Source organism: Thunnus albacares, chromosome 20 (genome assembly GCF_914725855.1).
Source record: "Thunnus albacares chromosome 20, fThuAlb1.1, whole genome shotgun sequence".
Classification (NCBI taxonomy): Eukaryota; Metazoa; Chordata; class Actinopteri; order Scombriformes; family Scombridae; genus Thunnus; species Thunnus albacares.
In genome coordinates, this window is record NC_058125.1 from 26,130,328 (window position 1) to 26,150,689 (window position 20,362).

A 20,362-nucleotide genomic window follows, 5' to 3' on the forward strand; every position below is an offset into this window, starting at 1 on the left:
AGGACTCCTGGACCTGAACTCAGTCTGTCGGCAGGGTCAGCGTGGACTGATGCTGATGTGTTCACACCTGCAGTACACAGCGGCTCAGACACGCACACTGATAAGGATTATAATACTTTTTTAGATTGTGAAGACTTTAGGACTTATTTGGGAAATGTTAATACCAGCATGTATTGTAAGAAGTAGAGTGAGTTCGGTGATCCTTTTACTTTTTATCAAGCAGCATCATGAGGTTCACGTTTGTGGTTTTGAGTGAAATATCTCAATAACTATCAGATTGTCATGAAATCTGCTTCACACATTCATGTTTCCTTCAGGATCAATTGTAATAACTTTGGTGATTCCTTTTCCTCTCATCATGTGATCTAACTTTCATTTTGTCCAATACTTTGGTTTATGGTCATTCCCATCAGTCTCAGCTGCACTTTGCTAATTAGCGAATGTTAGCATGCTAAACCAATGCTGTGTCCCCAATCCCTACTACACAATAAGCTTACAGTTTCATACTACTCATCATACTATACTGTTTTTGCAGTTAGTATAAAACATATGAAGCCTGCTACACACCTGCAACGATGCAAAAACCTAAAGGTTCAGCAGTGGAAACAGACTTATGTAGACTTCTACAGGCTTCTCTGTGTTAGTTTCAGTTTCAGTCAAACTTTGGATGCAGTTATTTTAAATACAAGGATGCATCACTCTGTGTGTAATGATCTTCATCCAGTCGCTCCGCTGTTACTCTCCCTGCCTGCAGTCTGTTGTTATGCACGTGTAAAAAGCAGATTAGAAACCTGGTTATGCGTCTTCATGGCAGAGAAATCAGCGTTCTTCAGGGGAAACCTTGTTTCTCTAATCCCCGACCCCGATTACAGACACCAGGTTTCTCTTTTACATGAACGTTTGGGAATCAGCTTTCTGGAGAAAGACGACTGTAACCTGGATACTGAAGTGCATGTTAACGCAATGACTGGGAGGAGCTGCTGCCTCTTCTTCTGTCGTTTTGCATTTTTCTTCTTCTTTGTTTGATGCGATTCCAGAAGTTAAAAGGGTCTATGAACTATGGATCATTGAAGTGTTTATAATATTTTGGACAACAACGGAGGTCTACGGCACAGAGGAATAAGATTTATCAGGCTTTGGATACAACACACAATACTTGTTAATAGGAAAGTCATTGTTGGTTTGGATTCAAACAACTTTATCTGAATCTGCTGTAAAACAAAGGTTTTCAACATGAACATGCCGGCATTAGAAGAGAGTTGTCGATGTGCACAGCAAGGTATTTATATCTGTAAGTTGATTTTTTGGAGGAATTAACTGAAACCAACAGTTGCTTGGAGGTGTCTCACCCACATTTAAGACAAGTTTCAACACAAAAAAAAACAGAGAAAGTGAGACAGACATCAGATCCTGTTATATATACCACATTCAACCATGAACGTTGAAGGTTCTTTGGATCTGGACAGATTTTTTAATGTTTTTAATTTGTCCCAATTTAACGTCCTTCAGATGATCTGAAAGGTTTTTATTTCATTCAGACTTTCGGTCCATCTGGTGTCTGTTTTTCCTTCGTCCATCAGGCAGAAAAAAAAACCTGCACAGATGGAGAGCAGCGACGACTGCACAAGGAATTAGCCTGATTCCTGACAGGACTTGATCTGCCACATCTGCGCACACACACACACACACACACACACATATATATATATATATGTGTGTGTGTGTGTGTGTGTGTGTGTGTCAGGATGACTTCGCAGTAAAACAAACTGTCCCATATTTGAAATAAAACGATGAGGAGACTGTAACCTTCCTCAAACTGTCCTCCAAAAGGTTGTAATGTCAGTCGCCCAAAGACAACATATTACTGTATCCATGACAACGACAGTGGTCTAACTTTAAGGAAGAACACACGTTTCTCTAACAAAGTGATCATTTCAACCCAAAACATCATCTTTCCTTAAACCTAACCAGCGTTGTCACATCATAAAACATCATTATTGTTTATCAGTGATGTGACGGTTTTATAAACAGACAGATGATGTCATCCTGCTGTTTACTGCCAATAGATTAGAAAACGCTGCTATGTGTCGTTCTGGAGTCACATGATCAAATAACATATTTGGTCGTTTTATTTGGAGTTGAAATTAATACATCAAACAAACAGAAATGTCATATTTCCATCATGTTTTCCATCATTTTAATGACGTCATCTCATTGTGTCCTCTTCTTCTTCTGTGGTGGTTTAATAGCACTGACTCCAGAATCAGCTCCACCAGCTGTTTATTTCCTAATATTCACACAACAGCAGTGGATGGAAACAAGCGGTTAAAATACATTTTCTTTGGCAGATTTTCAGGAAATTTGGTTAAAATTTGCACAATTTCTGCAACCACAGGATAAGAAGTTACTAGTTTCCTAATAAGAAATCAATTAGTCTCATCTACAAGACAAAGAAAAGGGTGACAGCAGAGTTTGAAATGCAAATGATGAGACTGCAGAATCTCTGCAGAATCTTTCTTTCTACTAAATATGTTTTTGCATCCACATCTGCATTCTGAAAACAGTTTTTCCGCGCTGTCCTGTCACACTGTTTAGTGGGTCAAGTTGATCTTATACCATTAGCAGGTCATTTCAGCTTGTTTGGGTGTCCTCTCTCTAAAGTCTAATATCCGCTTTGCTATATTTTTCCTGCTCTGTTATTTTTACCCCGCCTTTTTTTTTTCCCCCCGGCGCTCACCATCTGCTGTCGAGGACAGTAGTTAGGTGTCCCTGCTTTGAAAGGTATTTCCTGATTCTGTTATTTTACAACATTTTTTGAAGCGACTGGATATCCTCTTTTCATTTCTCTGCATTTTATTTAGACAGGAGAAGGGTTGAGAGGTTTACAGACAGACGGAGGTCCACAGACGGTGCATTCATACTGATGCTAAAGTCTTTCTGCTCACACAGACGTCGCAGACTGAGAGCACCAGATTTTACTGTGAACTCGTTGAACTGTGTCTTCATTTTGGTCGTACAAGAATCTCTCTGGTAGAGATGTCGGGACACACGAGAAGCTTGTGGAAGCGACTGCAGCATTGATGCATAATGCAGAACAGATGCAGGACGAATCGAAACAACATGAAGTTTTGTCACCGACAGCAGCTTCGTCCTGCTCTGTCTTCAGTCTGTAATGTGGATGATGAGGTCACGTGACATCATATATATACATTCAGTACTGTGTTTCTGTTGGTGTTCAGAATCTGTGAACTACAACAGCTCCGTCTGTTCAAAGGTTTCTGTTCTGAATCGGTGATGTTTTGCCTCCAACAGGTATCAGCAGCTGGATTTCTCTGAGTCTGGTAGATCACAGGAGCATCAAATGAAAACACACAGATCTGTGATTTATGATATTGCATTAAATTTTATCTAATTATATCCAAAAGTGTATCGTAAAGCATATCTTATCACATATATTTATCAGTACCAGTGATTCCAGTGTCGATTTAAAACCTGATTCAGAGACTTTGGCTGAATCCAAATGTCTGGACTTCAGCGGACTTGCAGACTCATACACTTTGCAGGTGCAAGTACCGAGGAGTCCACATGTGGTCTTAAGTCTTCACCAGCCTTTGCTCAGAAACTTACCCATAATTCACAGTAATATGGAAGTGATGAAAACAATAATCTTCATCATAATGATATTTACTTTTGATGATATTTGTTTTATTTGTTGTATACATTAAATGCTGTAGTGAGGTATAATGTACACACAGAATATTCACAGCCCAGTGGGTCGGCTTAAGAACATGTTTTTTTTAATGATCTGCTAAACTCGACGGGTAAAGGCTGGTTTTAGTCCACCTACAATGTCCTTAGTTGAGGATTTAATGTGACTATAATGTGTTTAGCAGTTCATGCGAAGGGAAAATCTCACTGACCATTCTGACCAGGTTTATTGTAGCTGCACCAGACCTGCACATATGAAAACCATTAAAAGACGGGTTCACAATCTTTCAAATCTTTCTTAAAACAACAGTCAGGTGTCCTTATGAACAGTGAAAGAGGTTTTTCCTCGCTGTAATCATTCCTCCTGTTCATACTGGATATAAAAAGATCCTTCAAATGTGCTTTCAATGGAAGTGATGGAGGCCAAAATCCACAGTGTGTCCACACAGTCATTTAAAAGTCTGTGTGAAGCACAGACATATCAAGTGGATATCTGACACATTTACAGTCTTTATTACATCAAATTCCCTCTTTGTGTTTCCTTGGACAGTGTTTCCCTGTTGAGCTGCAGGTGGAAGTATAGTAACAAAAAGAGGAACTTTGGCACTAAAAAGACTGTAACGTTGAAAAATATCTACTTGATTTGACTCATCTGGAACTTTGACTTTTCAGCACTGAATGCTTATTTAAAAAGGCAGGATGTTTTGTCTGAAGTGGACTTGATGTTCATGATCTCATCCAGATCGGCTTCCTACATATAATCCTTTTGGTGAATTTGGCGTTTTCAAAAAGCAGGGACTAAAAATTTGTGAAATTTCCATCAGAACAAATTCCCTTATTTTTAGACATTAATATGATGTTTCAACTATCTGAGAGGCACTAAAGTCATATCTAAGAGGTCAGATCATATCTTTTGTGGCTAATAATGAAAATAACTTGGATGCAAAACAATTAAAACTTGGTAAACAAATAGTTGAATTGGATAAAATATATGCACAATATCCATCCCCAAACCTATAAAAGGAGTGCCTGAAACTCAAAGCAGACTAGAACCTTGTTTCCTTAAACTCCATAGAAAATGTTCTGCTCAGGAACAAAAGTACTCTGGAACATGGTGAGAAAGTGGGAAAATTTCGGCCAGACAACTGAAGGACCCTTGAACCGAACAAGTTATTAATGGGGTGGTCAGTCAGGATGGCAAGGTTACTGCAGACCAACATCTTTAAAGATTATTACAGTAAACTACACACCTCTAGTAACTCCTCCAATTTTAATGCCATGCAGGACCTTTTTAAGGATGCACACATCCCATCTCTGCCCCCAGATCAGGTGTCTGGTTTGGATAAACCAATCACACAACAAGAAAATAACAGAATCCATTAGCAATCACCACAATCACCAGGTCCAGATGGTCTACCAAGTGAATTCTATGTGACATTCTCTACACAGCTAACCCCCATTTTGGCAGCCATGTACTCAGATTCACTGATATCAGGCTCCCTCCCAACCACCCTAAACCAGACATGTATAACATTACTGGGAAACCCCTCCCCCACAAAGATCCCTTAGACTGCGGATCCTACAGACCCATCTCTCTGTTAAACACTGATTACAAGATATTAGCCAAAGTACTGACTCATCATCTGGAGGACACTCTGCCCAGTATTGTATCCCCCAAACCAGACAGGTTTTGTTAAACATAGACATTCCTTGTTTAATATCCGACTCTTGTTTAACGTCATGTACTCTCTCTTTGCCAAACTGTTTCAGAACGCCACATGGATGCAGAGAAGGCATTCGACAGAGACGTTAGAGAGTTCAGTCCTCCTCTATGTGTGCTCGACACTCTCTGATTCAATTTAAAGTAGTTCATTGGATGCATCTCTCCAAATCTAAACTGGATAACCCTAACCCTAACTTGGAGGGGTATTGGAAGGCTGTTTTTGAAGCTTTCTCTATAGTCTTAACAGTTAAAAATGATCCAAACCCTCTTATGTCAATGAATTATTATAACAGTCACCAACGATGGGCCATCAAGTCGTTGCCTTTACTACCCTCCTGGCTCGCCGCCTGATACTTTGGAGGTTGAAGGAGGCTGCTCAGCCCTCAATCTCCCAGTGGATAAAGGATGTGTTGTCTAACCAGAGGCTTGAAAAAATCAGATATACACTATAAGGGTTCTGGAAAGAATTTCGTTAAAGTGTGGACATCTTTTTTGACATTCTTTGACGAACCCTCCAAACAAGTAGAGGAATAAACAATGACATTATCATGTTTTGACCCTTGACACATGTCTGAATATGGTTTTTGACATTTCAGGCCTGGATGTGCTGCTTCTGCTTGACCTCTCATTATAACTTAAATGCTTTACTAAGTGCCTTGTATTAACTATGGTCTTTCATTGTGTACACTTTGATATACATGCATACCATATTGTACATTCCTCTATAAAGCAGTTTAATATTACTGAGTGACAGCAGGGGGTAGGGGATGTTTGTTGTGCTGTGGCAATGGTGTTCTTTTTGCAAATATATGTAAATTGTGAAATTCAATAAAAACAACTGTGAAATAGTTCTTTTTTTCTGTGAACTGTGTAATATTTTCAGAATAAAGCAATGATATTTCAAGGTTAAAGTTGAAATATTTGGAGATGTTTATTTTAATACTCCCTCATGGTAACTTAAAACAGGACACTCTGCCTGTGAGGCTAAACTCAGGGCAAAAAAAAGTCCTTTAGATGTCATTAACAGGATGTACTAACAGCAATACTCGTAAAATAGCATGTTTGGAGCGAGAACACACAGCCTGTTCTCTGACCTTGTATGCTTTTAATCTAATTTGATTTCAAATGTAAAAATAATCACTCAGAGTGACATAATAAAGCAGTTGTTTAATACATATTACATGACTCCCAAAATCCCCAAAGTGATGCTTATGGCAAGCTGACAGGTGTGTGCTGAAGTCCTGTCCTCCATTTTGCTCGAGTGTCATTTTGTGACTGCACTGTATGTGTAGTTGGCAAAATCAAAATGGTGGCTTAAGTTATTAAAACTGAGCAGCTTTAATCATTGGTTGCTGAAATTCAAGGTTGGAGGAGCAGCGCGGATTAACGTCCTTTAGAGCACAAAGCTTCATATCCAGCCTGGCCTGCTGTCACTGCCACTCTCTCTTTTTCTCTCTCTCAGTTGATCCCTCTCATTTCATCTCTCTGGTGTCGTCCTCTGCTGTCTTTTGCTCGTTCTCTCTTTCCAGCCAGCTGTCCATCGCTCATCCTTCATCACTCAACTGTCTTTTTTTCTGCCCCTTCTGCCCACATTTCCTCTCTTTTTTTCTTTCTTGTTGATTCTCCCATCATCTCTTTCGCCTCTGGATCGGGCACGATATGAAGCGTCACCATGGGTTTCATGGAATTCTACCTGGAGATTGACCCCGTCACACTGAACCTCATCATCCTGGTCGCCAGCTATGTCATCCTGCTCCTGGTCTTCCTCATCTCCTGCATCCTGTACGACTGCCGGGGCAAAGACCCCACCAAGGAGTACGCCCCTGACAACACGCCGGCGCCGCCCAGCCAGTCGCCCATACGCCTGGTGGTCATGCAGAACTCGCCCGCCTCTTCTCGCTACGAGCCCAACAACACGGCGAGCCACGCCGAGCTGCCGACGCCGGACCTGAGCCGGGACAGAGGAGAGAGGGAGCGGGAGAGAGAAAGGGAGAGGGAGAAGAGGAGTACTCTGGTCTGAGGGAGAGGAAGAGACATGAAGTGCTGTTGTCTCACTTTGTACAGTGTTTTTAGTCCTGGACTCTTGTTTTTGATTTTTAACATCCCTGGATGGTGTCGATGAGCTGCTGAGGAGGTCAGCAGGAGGTAAGCAGCCAGCAGGGCCAATCCAAAACTTTCTGGGGGCCAAAGAAGAATTTAATAACCCATCCCCCTCCCTGAACCCCAACCACAACCCCCACCACCTGCAAATATGTGTTGCAATAATTAACAAGAATTTAGGACAACTGAAACAATTTAAAACTGATAAAACCTAAACAGACATTTCATTTTCATTGATTTATCTATAAGGACAATGTATTAATTAACATTTCTGTAAGAGTGCCAGTGTTTTTCAGCTGCAGTCCTTTAGCGAGATGTTCTGAAACTGATAAAATGATGGTTAACGATTACAGACAGAACACAACAAGATGCCATAAAGACATCGGCAACAGATTAAGCATTCTCAAGACTCAGCACAATCCATGTAGAGCAAAAGCAGACAGCAAAACATTAGTGCAGTAATACAGCAACAATATCCAGTATTCAGTACATGGAGCCAGCAAGCAAGACAAGGCACCAAAACACAACCAAGCAGTACTGATTATAACCCTTTTTGTAGACATGCAGAGCAACAATAAGCAAAAACACAAATCAAATATGATAATCATAACATTAATCTTGATGAAATGTGAAACAATGTGCAGTTACAAGCTAGTACAAAGGTCATTCAATGTGCAAATAAAAAAAACCTAAACTTACAATTTGCAAAATGAGACTGCATATCTTTAAATACGTAAATTTGGACCCCGAAAAAGAAAATTTTTGATTCAGTTTCGCCCTAAGCAGCTGCCGATGCCCCTGGTTTCCATCACAGGGATCCTAGCTAGAGCTACCAACAGTTATTTTTGTTATCAATTTCTATGTATGTATTTTCTTTTTTCTTTTTAAAGGACCAGTTTGTAGGATTTAGCGGCATCTAGCAGTGAGGTTGCAGATTGCAACAAACTTAATACCCCCCCCCCCCCCCCCCCCCCCCCTTCCAAGTGTGTAGGAAAATCTACGGTGGCCGCGAAACTCACAAAAAAACACAAAAGGTCCTCTTTAGAGCCAGTGTTTGTCTGTTCTGGGCTACTGTATAAGCATGGCTGTGCGACATGGTGGACTCCGTGGAAGAGGACCCGCTCCCTATATAGATACAAAGGGCTCATTTTAAGGTAATGAAAACACAACAATTCTTATTTTCAGGTAATTATTCATTAATTAAAACATACTTATGAATATTATATTTCATTTCTGTCAAGTCCGTTCTGCTAGACGCCACTAAATTCTACACACTGTACCATTAAAACTTTTTCAACAAGGATTTGTTGATTTATTGCCATGTGCATAAAATACCACCAGTGCATTTCCATATGATGAAAGACCTCTATGGACAGAATATATACAGTATATATCATACACAATCATTCACACATAGTTTTAAACACAGTACTGAATGTGTATAAAAAGTCCAACCAACAGTTCAAACCCTGAAGATGTTCAATTTTTATATCAATGATAAATTAAAGAAAAAGAAAATTAATTTGTCACTCAACTAATCAGTTAATTTAATAATCATTTCAACACTAAACCAAACCTGACTGTCCACTGACACTGTAGGGACTCCTGCATTGTGGGGACTCACACCTGAAAACACACTGACATTGTGGGGACGCACACCTGAAAACACACTGACATTGTGGGGACTCAAACCTGAAAACACACTGACATTGTGGGGACTCACATCTGAAAACACACTGACATTGTGGGGACTCAAACCTGAAAACACACTGACATTGTGGGGACTCACACCTGAAAACACACTGACGTTGTGGGGACTCGCACCTGAAAACAAACTGACATTGTGGGGACTCACATCTGAAAACACATTGACGTTGTGGGGACTCGCACCTGAAAGCACACCGACGTTGTGGGGACTCACATCTGAAAACACACTGACATTGTGGGGACTCAAACCTGAAAACACACTGACATTGTGGGGACTCAAACCTGAAAACACACTGACGTTGTGGGGACTCGCACCTGAAAACACACCGACATTGTGGGGACTCACATCTGAAAACACACTGACATTGTGGGGACTCGCACCTGAAAACACACTGACATTGTGGGGACTCGCACCTGAAAACACACTGACATTGTGGGGACTCACATCTGGCTGCTTGATGACACTGTGGGGACTCCTGCATTGTGGGGACCGAGAATACGGTTCCCTACAACTTTTTCATTTTGAGGTTGAGTCTTAGTTATGCGTTGAAGGCTAGAATTAAGTTTAGCTTATTGTTTGGGGCTTTTAGGGAATTCATTTAGTTAGAGATCCTTGTAGGGATAGCGAGTGAAGTTTGTGTGTGAGTGTTGGTGGGCTGTTTTGGGTTAAACTGACACATCTGCTTACCAGAATGTTGTTTTATTTAGTTACGGTACAGTGACCATAACCTTAACAACAACATCAAAAAGTCCAAACACTTGCATTTATCAGTCTGGTTTCAGTGTCCCGTGAGGATCTTAAAGTTGTTTCAGAGGCAAAATAAAACATAACTGCAAGAGTAAACCCAGACATGAAAGTAAACGCCAAAGCTGGAAGTTACAACCAGAAGAGATTAATATTTCTCTAAAATAAACCACATCTGCTAAACCCCCCTGCATGTGAACATCTGTGTGTGTTCAGATATTACAGTTCATTGTGTGTCAAGGGCATCTGTTTATCTCATTCATATGTACATGTACAGACTGTGTCGTGCCAGTGGTCTGTATATCCCAACTGTAATCCATCATGCATTAGCAAATGCATGGAAATAAATTATTACTGATATGTGTCTCAGTGTGCAACACAAATCAAGGACAGCGCCCTGGTCTGAGCAGCTGATTGGTCCCCTGTGTTTAATCAGATTAACAGCAAATCAAAACCTGATTAATTAGTTTTAAGCTGCAGTTGGTTCCTGATCTGCTAACAGTAAATAAAAAGTGTTATGATGTAGTCTTCTACATCCTGGGCTTTTTTCCTGCTGTAGGTTTAGAGACTGTCAGTTTTTCTTTGATGGGTTTCTCTCAGTTGAATGTCGGTGCGAAATTGCAGCTCAAGAAGCCCTCGTTCTTTCATCCTGAATGACTGGCACTAAACCTTGATGCTTGTTGTTGATATTTTGGATAATTTAAATATTTTATGCTGTCAAACTCCACTGGAGTCGCTGCAAATATCTGGATGTGACTGATCTTTTAAAACTTTTAGATACTGTTATCAAATGTTACCTTTTGATACCCGACTTTGGGAAATTCCCAAGTTTTTCTACAAATTATGTTCTTCACTTACAACATATGCCAAACTTCTCAGTGTATTGGTTGATGTGAACTCCAGTCTAATGCATGAAAATCCACCAACCAACCTCTGCTTTTACTTACTACACCTTTACTTTCCAACATACTACATAACGGACAGGACACATTCTTCCAATATGAATGTAAATTTGGGATGCTGACTTCACTTCACTTCACTTAACTTGCACCTCACTGGAAAAAACACTTTTAAATTATTAAATTGTCAGCTGAAATATAAAATTGTGTTCAGATGATACAAAGTTTTGAGAATTTATTCACAGGCTGTCATACATCAGCTTTATAGCATGTGACTGTTCCAGATGTCATGTATACTTTTTACTGCCTTCAACACAGCTGCTTATGTACTGAATAACATTCTGAGGATAATTACTTTCACAGTAGAAACATCACGACTCAAATATGGTTGGAATGTTTCTTGTAAATCATTTTAAACCTCTGTGTAACATTTGTGTAAAGCTGTCTACACGTAGCTTTACATCAATGTCGTGCCGACTGGATCACGGTTTCTGGATGCTGTTATAGATGCGTTCTCACTGAAATGACTGACTAAAGTTAAACCTAATTGGTGGAAGCCAATAAACGAGGAAACTTTGCTCTCTGCGGTAAACTAAAAGAACAAATCTAGCCATGAAAAGTAATTGCACTGAAAATGTCCCTATGGTTATGACTTCCAGTTTTAGTAATAACGCTTTGCTTGTAATTCTCAAGAGTGCAAGTGTGTAGACTTAGCGAATAAATGATGACGTACATGAATCATGTGACCTAAACGTCACTGAAGAGCTGAAAACGTGTGAAGCGATGAGGAGGAGACTGTAACCTTCGTCAGATGAATACATGAAACAAACAGAAATGTCATATTTCCACCATGTTTTCCATCGTTTGAGCTTCGGCTGCTGCTCTTTAAATGAGTTGGGTCCACCATCCACCCAACCATCCAATAAACATATATAATACCTTCTTTACTCAAAAAACATTGCAACTAAACATAGTCCAGGCAGCAAGAATGTGTTCCTCAAAACGTTAACTGGCAAAACTAATTAGAATGATGTTAATGTAATTTCTAGTGGGTTGTTAATCGTTGTTGAGACATTTCTCTTTGATCCAAATGTACAGGTGTCAATGTACAGACGGTGCTCGGTGAGCGGTCATCAAGCTACATCGTCTAGAAACCATGACTGTTGGTAGCAAATTTAGTGTCAGTCCATATAATAGATTTCGAGATATTTCACTGGATAATTAAAATATTTGATATCTGCAACCCATCCAATAGTTGTAGAGATGTTTCAATCAGGACGACAGTGGTGGACCGACAGACGCTGCCACAGAGTCACACAGAGAGTCACACATTTACATATTACATGTGCATCTTTTAGAGTCAGTCACTTGAGTCTGAACTTCTGGTCCTTTCTCTAGCAGTTGAACAGGTTTTTGAAGCTCTGTTTGAACGGCAACTAACCATTATTTTCTTAATTAATCAATAAAATGTTTTGTCTATAAAATATCAGAAAATGATGAAAATGCTTGTTATAATTTCCCAGAGTCGATTGTTAAGTCTTTAAAGGTCTTATTATGTCTGAACAGTCCAAAACCCAAAAGATTATCAGTTTACTATCAGGTATGACAAAGAAAAGCTTTAAATCATCACATCTGAGAAGCTAAAACCAGCAAATGTTTTGCACATTTGCTTAGAAAATCACTAAAACGATTATTCAACTATCAAAATAGTTGCTGATTCATTTTCTGTCCATTGACTAATGGATTAATTGACTAATAGTTGCAGCTCTAGTTTGAACCGTCCATTATAAATTGTATAAGACTCTGATATACAGAGTGGACACATCAGCAGCACCAGACTGTGACTCTGTCGTCTCCCCTCCCCCCCCAAACTCTGGACATCGAGGTCCCAGACTCTAAGCTCTTCGTCCTGCTGCATGAAGCTCTGAACCAGCCAGTAAATCCTCTGCATGAGCCGCCCGCCTGTCTCCCCCCCCCTCCAACACAGTCGAAGTGAGCTGACAACATAAACCCTTGCTGGACAGAGAAATAATGAATGGATGGACGGATGCATGTGCGTCACTCATCCCCTTGACGTATGCTGGACAGTGGGACTAACCCTTGGGTGGCCTCTGTGTGAGGGTTTACAGATGTGGCGAGCAGCAGATGTTGGTGTTAACAGAGATTTAGTGGATGGTGTTAAAAGAGGCTGATGTTTGTTTACTGAGACAATGCAGCAAACATCAACTGTTTATCTCATACAGAAAATTATTGTTTCATTACTGAACCAATGGTGTCAACTTATATTTGTATGCTTAAACAAACAGGCATCAGATTTACAGTTATTGGTCTGATTGATAGTGTGATCATAGATAAACAGTAGCAGCTCTGTCAGGCTGTGCTTAGACACCGCAATGCTTTGAGCTGATGTTTAGCAGTTATAATGTTCACCATCGTAGTTTAGTGTGTTAACATTGATTTATAAATGGACACATGGTGGTAATATCTGCACTAATCAGTTGACCTGCAAACTATCAAACAAAAAATCATTCATATTACAGGAAAAGTAAATATAAAATGGAGAGTGTGCAGATTTAACAGACAAATTGAAACATGCAAAAGTTGCTCAAATTAAATCACCACATCTTTTTCCATGTTTTCCAGGGTCTTGGCCACACCTGTTGAAAAGACAGCAAATCCCAGAAGCACCTTGAATTCTTTCCATCTGCAGCACACAGCATGTCTGTTCAGAAAGGAAACGATCACCGCAGACTGCTGAGCAGCACCGACATCAAACAGGCCGCGTTTCACTGTGGGATTATTCTCCTCCGGGACACTGAAGACACCGAACTTTGAACTCTTTAGCCTCTTCAGGACCTGCACAGAAACATCAGAGGTGCTTCAATCTGTCACCACGTCGTCACATTGAGCTGATGAGTAACTGGAACTGAGTTGGTTTACAGTCTGCTGGACAGTGGTTGAAATGAATCCACTACATTGAACAGAATTACTTGATTAAAGAAAGCAGGATGTTGTCTGTAATCACAGCCGGCAGCATTCATGAACATCTGCTGGGAGATGACGTGAACACAGATAATGTCGGAAAATACTGTGTAACAAAGCTGCTCAACACAGATACACAAGGAAGGTTTTTCTGGTGGAGGTATTTGTGACCTCAGCGCTCCCGACATTACTCTGTGATTCAGACACAAAGCGCTTCCTGCACAAACCTTAAGGGAAAAATATAAATGATAAATTTTACTTGATTGAACCTTGAAAGGTGTTTTCATGATTTTGCAGTTGTTTACGGTCTGTCCACAATGATAAAATGTTTCCCCTGAGAAAAAACAACAACATTTAAAACCAATATTTCCTCATCAGTGCTTTGACACTGCTCTTCTTCATTGGACATATGTGACGTTTGCTATGCTAGCTGAAGCAGGCTGAGGAAAACTGTGGGAAAACATTGTGTTTAAATGCTGAAAGTGTCCAATAAGGTCAAACCTGAAGAGGAATTTGTGAGAAAAGCTGACACAGGAAGTTGTTTTTTGCCATAGCGAGCTAGGAGGCTAACTAGGCTAACTAACCACTGCTAAAGCTAGCTACAACAAGTTAGCTGATGGTATCCACATAAAAAAAAAACAACCAGAAGGGTCAGAGGTTGCTGTTAAAATGTCCAAAACAAGGAAACCATGTCTGTTAATTTAAGCTGAGTTCTGTTTTTAAAATGCCATCTAACTGCTGCAAAACAACTCAAGAGCGTTAATGGCTGAATTTCATTCATTTTAACATGCTAGCTCTCTACCTGTCACGTTTAAGCTAATTGGAAAAGAAGCTATGATCAGTGTCAACAGTGACACTGGAGCTTTTCCTGCTGTGACAAGTCAAATTTCTGCCATTGTGAAGGTATAATAGCAAAGTATGAAGAAGATTCAGCACCGATGATGATTGTGTCTCTGTTTACACAATATTATCTTGAATATAAAGACGTGCTGCTGCTCAAACTTTACTGTTATAGACTGAGAGTCACTGTTGTCGTGAAAAACATTTCAAAACTTTTCACCCAAACTATGATTTTGATGATGTTGTGATGTGATTTTCATGTTTTCACCTCAATTTAAGGAGTCTGTTGCTTTACTAAAAGCAACTAAAAGTCCATCATATATAGTGGGCGGTGTTTATAAATTTTTGTTAATTCAAAAATCCCCAAATTTATCAGGTGATGTCATTTCATTGTAACATTGAGTCTGTGGCAAAAAAAAGTTGATGTATAATTTAACATAAATTTAAATCTTCAATAAGAGAAGCAGTTTATTAATGTCTGACTTTTTGGGAGGGAGAAGCAGGAGAAAGTTGCACCAGGGCCCCTTAAACAAAATGAAAATATAAACTCTTTTGGATTCTTATGTTATATTTTTGTCATAATTTGAGTAATTAAAGATGAAGTCCCTGATTATGTCGTAACACCTGTAGTATCATCAGCTGGGAAGATATTTTTGGATTTGGGAATTCTGACAAAATCAAGTAGTATTGCATTAAAGCAACAGTATCACAATGTACAGTACTTTTGATGGAGGAATATCATTGTACAGACAGGTTCATTTCCTTTCTGGCTGATTTTTTATTGTCAGAAATTAGAATTAATTGTTTCTGTGCCCATTTTTGTTTTATATGGAGGGTGAAAGGTATAAAATCCTGCCTGAAAAATGTTTTAAAAAATACCTCAGCAGAGATGTGATGGTGAAAAAAAAGGCAAACTGGCTTAATCTCTCTTCCTGAAACAACAAAATCCCCCCTCGACCAAAAAGACTCTCGTCTCCCACGTCAGGCCGTCCCCTCTGCTCATTGGCTCTGGCTCCGTCTGACAGATGATCCAGTCTTTAGAGGACTCGTGCCACAGAGGCCCTCACTGTGAGAAATCCTCTTACATAAAAAAACCCAGCACACAGCCACCAATGGCTGCTTCCCATCCATAATATGAATTGCACAATTATCCGCCACCCCCCCTCCCATATTTCATGTTTGTGGATTATATGCTGACTGCCACAGAGTATTAGGACCATGTATTATGTATTTGTTTTCCCCTGTGCTGCTTTTTTGTCCGTGGGGAGGCTTACGTAAGCCTCAGGTTGTCAACAGGCTGAGATTTTGGCGTGTTCGGGACCCGGCGGCTCATCTGATGCCTACATGAGGCTCAGAGAAAGCAGAACGAAAACCCCAAAAATCAGACTGAAAACTGAACAGTCTGTGATGTCAGACGTAACCCAGACTCCTGGGTAAAAAGTGGCACTTTGAGCGTCAGGTATTTGATCATAGAGCTGCAAGGTGATTGGGATCAGTCTTCCTTTTTTATTGTGATTTATTGTCTTTAGATGATTAATCAGATTAAAACAAATTACAGATAAATGTGGTTGCTGTAGTAGATATGATTGACAAAACTTCTAACCAATCGTCATAAAAGTTGTCCATTTTTTAAATTTTCATTTAGGAGAGGGTTTCTGATTAACTGCTCCTGTGTTTTATTATTATATTTAGGAACACTCAAAAACCTGCTGGTACAATAATGAAAAATAACTAGAAAATAGAAATAATAGTATAAAAGACGTCTTATAAATAAAATTTATAAATGTTTTCTCAAGTGTTCACAGAACTCGGACAGAATGATAACTGGAATAGGAAAAAAAAGCTTAAATATAGTTGTAATAAAGTGAACATTGGTTGGTGACATTTGGTTTTGATGGTCGTCAGTTTTCGGTCGAACTTGGTTTGGAAACAAAAACAAACAAAACCATCACATCACCATAAATAAATAAATAAATAAATAAATAAATAAGTGTTCCCATGGGGACGCTATCAGTACCACATACCAGATAAGATGTCAGCCATTGCATACAAACCCTCAGAGTGTTGTGCAGACTCTGGTGATACGTTTCAGTGTTTTTAAAGAGGGGAGGAAGTTATAAAGGTAGTTAGCGGGGTGAGAAGAGTCATGAAGGATCTTGTGGACTAACGGTGTAGATTTCAGCTCGTGGTCTGTGATTTTGGTGCAGTAACATTTTGTCCAGACGGTTCCGTCATTGCGTGTCGAGCTGAGCTGACTGAACTCAGCTCAATGTGGGGACGATTTATTGGAATAAAGCCAAACCTTTTGTCAGTGGAAACCACCAAAACGGTCAAGAAGTCGCCCAAATGATCCCAACCTGCTGAGTCTCAAACATCTAAAGCTAAAGGGAATCTACAAATGGCTCCTGATAGCAGTTTGCAACCTTCATCTTTGAGGTCTCTTGTGAAAGTTTCCAAAAGTGATGAAACAAGTGAGCAGCAGCTGTTTGTAAAATCTGAAAATTATTGTCCACTTAAAACAGAATAAAACACAAATAGAACTACTGTTGTGCATAAAAGATGTGAAACATGAATATATATGAGACAAAGTCTTTTCTCTCCAGCTCTCTATATTTTTGATTGGAAACAACAGCCATCATGTTTTGTGTTAAAGTATCTCTGGTGCAGAAAACATTTAAAATTCCTTTAAATAGACACTGTTTCCACAACAGCAGGTCTCACTGATGTTTTTATCTTTGAAAAGACACAACAAGCTGAGAGACGAGGTTCAAATCAAACACAGCAAACGTTTCTGTATTTCTTGCAATGTGTCTTTTGTAAAGATCTGCAGCCGTAAAATAACCTTGTTAATAATCATGTGACATGTGATCGATTGTTATGGAAACTGAACAACAATAGTTTGACAAATGACTTGAATTTTAACCCGTTTATATACATTTTCTGGAGCTAAAGGTTGTGAGATGAGAACTTCCAGGAGAAGCCAGTAAACAGACCTTCAGTTAATATTATTTTGTATTTGATTATGTTTGTAAATCTGGATTCAAACATTATTCTCAAGGTTTAAATTGCTTTTATGTAAATGTACATATACAGTATGTCTGTTGTTTTTGGGAACGTGCTGAAAATACAGAGAAGAATCAAATAAAGAAAACATGATGAAGATACGTGTGATCACACATCATCATACAGGATTAAATTAAACATTAAATGACCCAAATCTGTTTTGATCAGGTGTGAGAAATCTGTTTAATTTCTTAATTTTTCAGATAAATGTGACTCTTTATGCTTCTTGTTTTCACCTCTGGAGGCGTGTTTGTTGCAGATGTTTCATTAGATCATATTTATATGCTGCTGTTTACTGAGTGAAAGTTAATTCTGGACCATGGAAACAGCATTTTAATGAAAATGTGATAATAAAAAAATGCTTTGATGCTGTACAGTATGTTCTTTTCAACACCATCCTGGACTTTTGTTCTAATATAGTTTAATTTTTAATTTTAATAATTTTGGAAGATCACATATGAAAAAAATCACACAAATGATCCTGAACATGTTGTTTAATATTATTTTCTTTCTTAAATTGATTAATGTGTAAAGACAATAATGTGACCAGAATCTCAAAATGTGCATTAAGATTTTATTGAACCTGTATACAAAAAAATGCAAATCTATGAATAAAAATAGGAAACTGAACAGTTGTTTTTGTGTGTTGTTACAAACCTGGCAGGTTTCTCTACGCAACAGGAGCCACAGACCCAAACCCCGAACCCTGAACCCCAGTACGCCCCCGAAAATAAATACATGTACAGATGCCTTTGATTTTAAGAAAGTGCATAATTCCAATAGAAGTTTAGTCTCTTTAATAACAATAATTATGTCTGTAGCCAATAAAGATGCACACATTTTGTTCAAAAAGATAATCTAATATATTATATTGGAGAAATTGACATGAAATTTGGTAAAAACATTCGAGGTCTCTAGCTAGCAACACTTCATGCTATCATTGGCTCAAAACTGGTCCAACACTTTGGTTTATGACCAAATATCTACAAAACTAATGACATTCTTATCAGCCTCAGCTGTACTTTATGTTTACAGCTAATTAGAAAACCCTAAAATAAAGAGGCACAGGCCTACAGACCGTCACCTAGGGCGCTAAAGGAGTTGTTTGTTTTCACCAACAGATGTGGTTATATCGACACAGCTCATGTGTTTTCTCCTCTTAACATTTTTTCCTCCCTTTTTTCTCCATTGACTTGCATTGTTTTCATTTGGTTTAATTTTCAACGACTTACTGTCAGTTTTCGATCGACAGTCAGGCCACCAAACACTGACTGAATGGTGCCTTGATGGGCCCCCACTTGCCTTTTTGTCTGGAGGACTGGGAGGACTTGTCTGGACTGGAGGTACCATTGTCACACTGTTTTGGGGGGCTCTAGGGCACCAATATAGTCAGGGCATGTAGCATAGTAAATTTTATACCTGCTAAACATCAGCATGTTTGTCATTGTGAGCATGTTAGTATGCTAATGTTAGCATTAGGTCCAAACATGACTGTAAGTAAGAGAATACAACCTTAACACAGCCATTCTTTGTCTTGTTCATAATGTTCTGACGAAGAGCAAAGAAAAAAGTGAACATAATCAAATGGTACAAACTGGGCGAATGCAAATGATACACTTAACTATCACCAAGAAACTGCTTTCTAACCAGCAGAGTCTAAAGCTAGCTTTATCTTCTTGATCAGCAGTCAAGCAAACACAGAACTAGCATGATTCTGTTCTTGCTAGTGGTTTGTTTGGTCATAAAAATTCAATGTTGAGGTTTTAACTGACTTACAAAAAGTGAATCCTTTTTAGGATCATGTGAACAGCAGATGTTACTTTCAGCATGAAATGAAAATCCGTGGAGAGGGAGCATGACTCAGAGCACTGGCTTATACTGTCATGTTGTATTTTCATACAACAACAGGGAGTGTTTCATGGTCTTCTCACAGATTTTGAACCAGCACTAAAAACTCTGAACTTGTGGGATTAGTAGAATATCCCAATCTGTTCCCTTTCACTTTGAGAAAATGGTCTTACATAATGACAATTCCAACTTAGTGGGAGGCTAAAACACGAGACAGAATGAATCAAAAGAGCCGTGCATGTTCTGTACACATTGGGATTAAAATAAAGACTCTGGTTGGACATTTAGCAGCCAGATATTTGGACAGGGACACGATGTTTGACGCTTTTCACCTCATGTTGATTCGTTTCACATCTTCAGGCAGTAACTGATCTGTCTGAACTGAGCCGGAGGATATTTTTAGATGTTTCCGATGAGATGGACACACGCAATCGTTAAGCTGATTGTCATTATATTTGTACAACATCATGACTGATCGGACCATGTGAGTCCATCACAGTCTGGACCAGCTCCTTCTGCTTTAAGTCCAGACAGTGTTTCACATTGTTTGACTATCCAGGATAAAATGATTCTGTTAATTATCATCCAGCGATTTCATGTCTTTGCACATAGAAGATTGATATGGTAATCGTGGATGAAGTTATCTTGAATAAAGGTGTACTCTTGTTGGAAACCATAATCAGAAACCATAATCACAGTATGATTTGCTTAGTTTTTACTGCAGCCGCACAGGAGTTCATTTAAAGC

The 20,362-nt window shown here is 39.2% G+C and overlaps 1 protein-coding gene across 1 annotated transcript; it reads left to right on the forward strand.

The window, feature by feature from the left end:
- The first annotated feature begins 6,597 nt into the window (after positions 1–6,597).
- Positions 6,598–14,534, forward strand: si:ch73-256g18.2 (small integral membrane protein 36). Its single transcript, XM_044336799.1, has 2 exons — positions 6,598–7,576; positions 13,526–14,534. Exon 1 carries the CDS (start codon positions 7,104–7,106, stop codon positions 7,449–7,451), a length of 348 nt encoding a protein of 115 aa, XP_044192734.1. The 5' UTR covers positions 6,598–7,103; the 3' UTR covers positions 7,452–7,576; positions 13,526–14,534.
- The last annotated feature ends 5,828 nt before the right edge of the window (positions 14,535–20,362 follow it).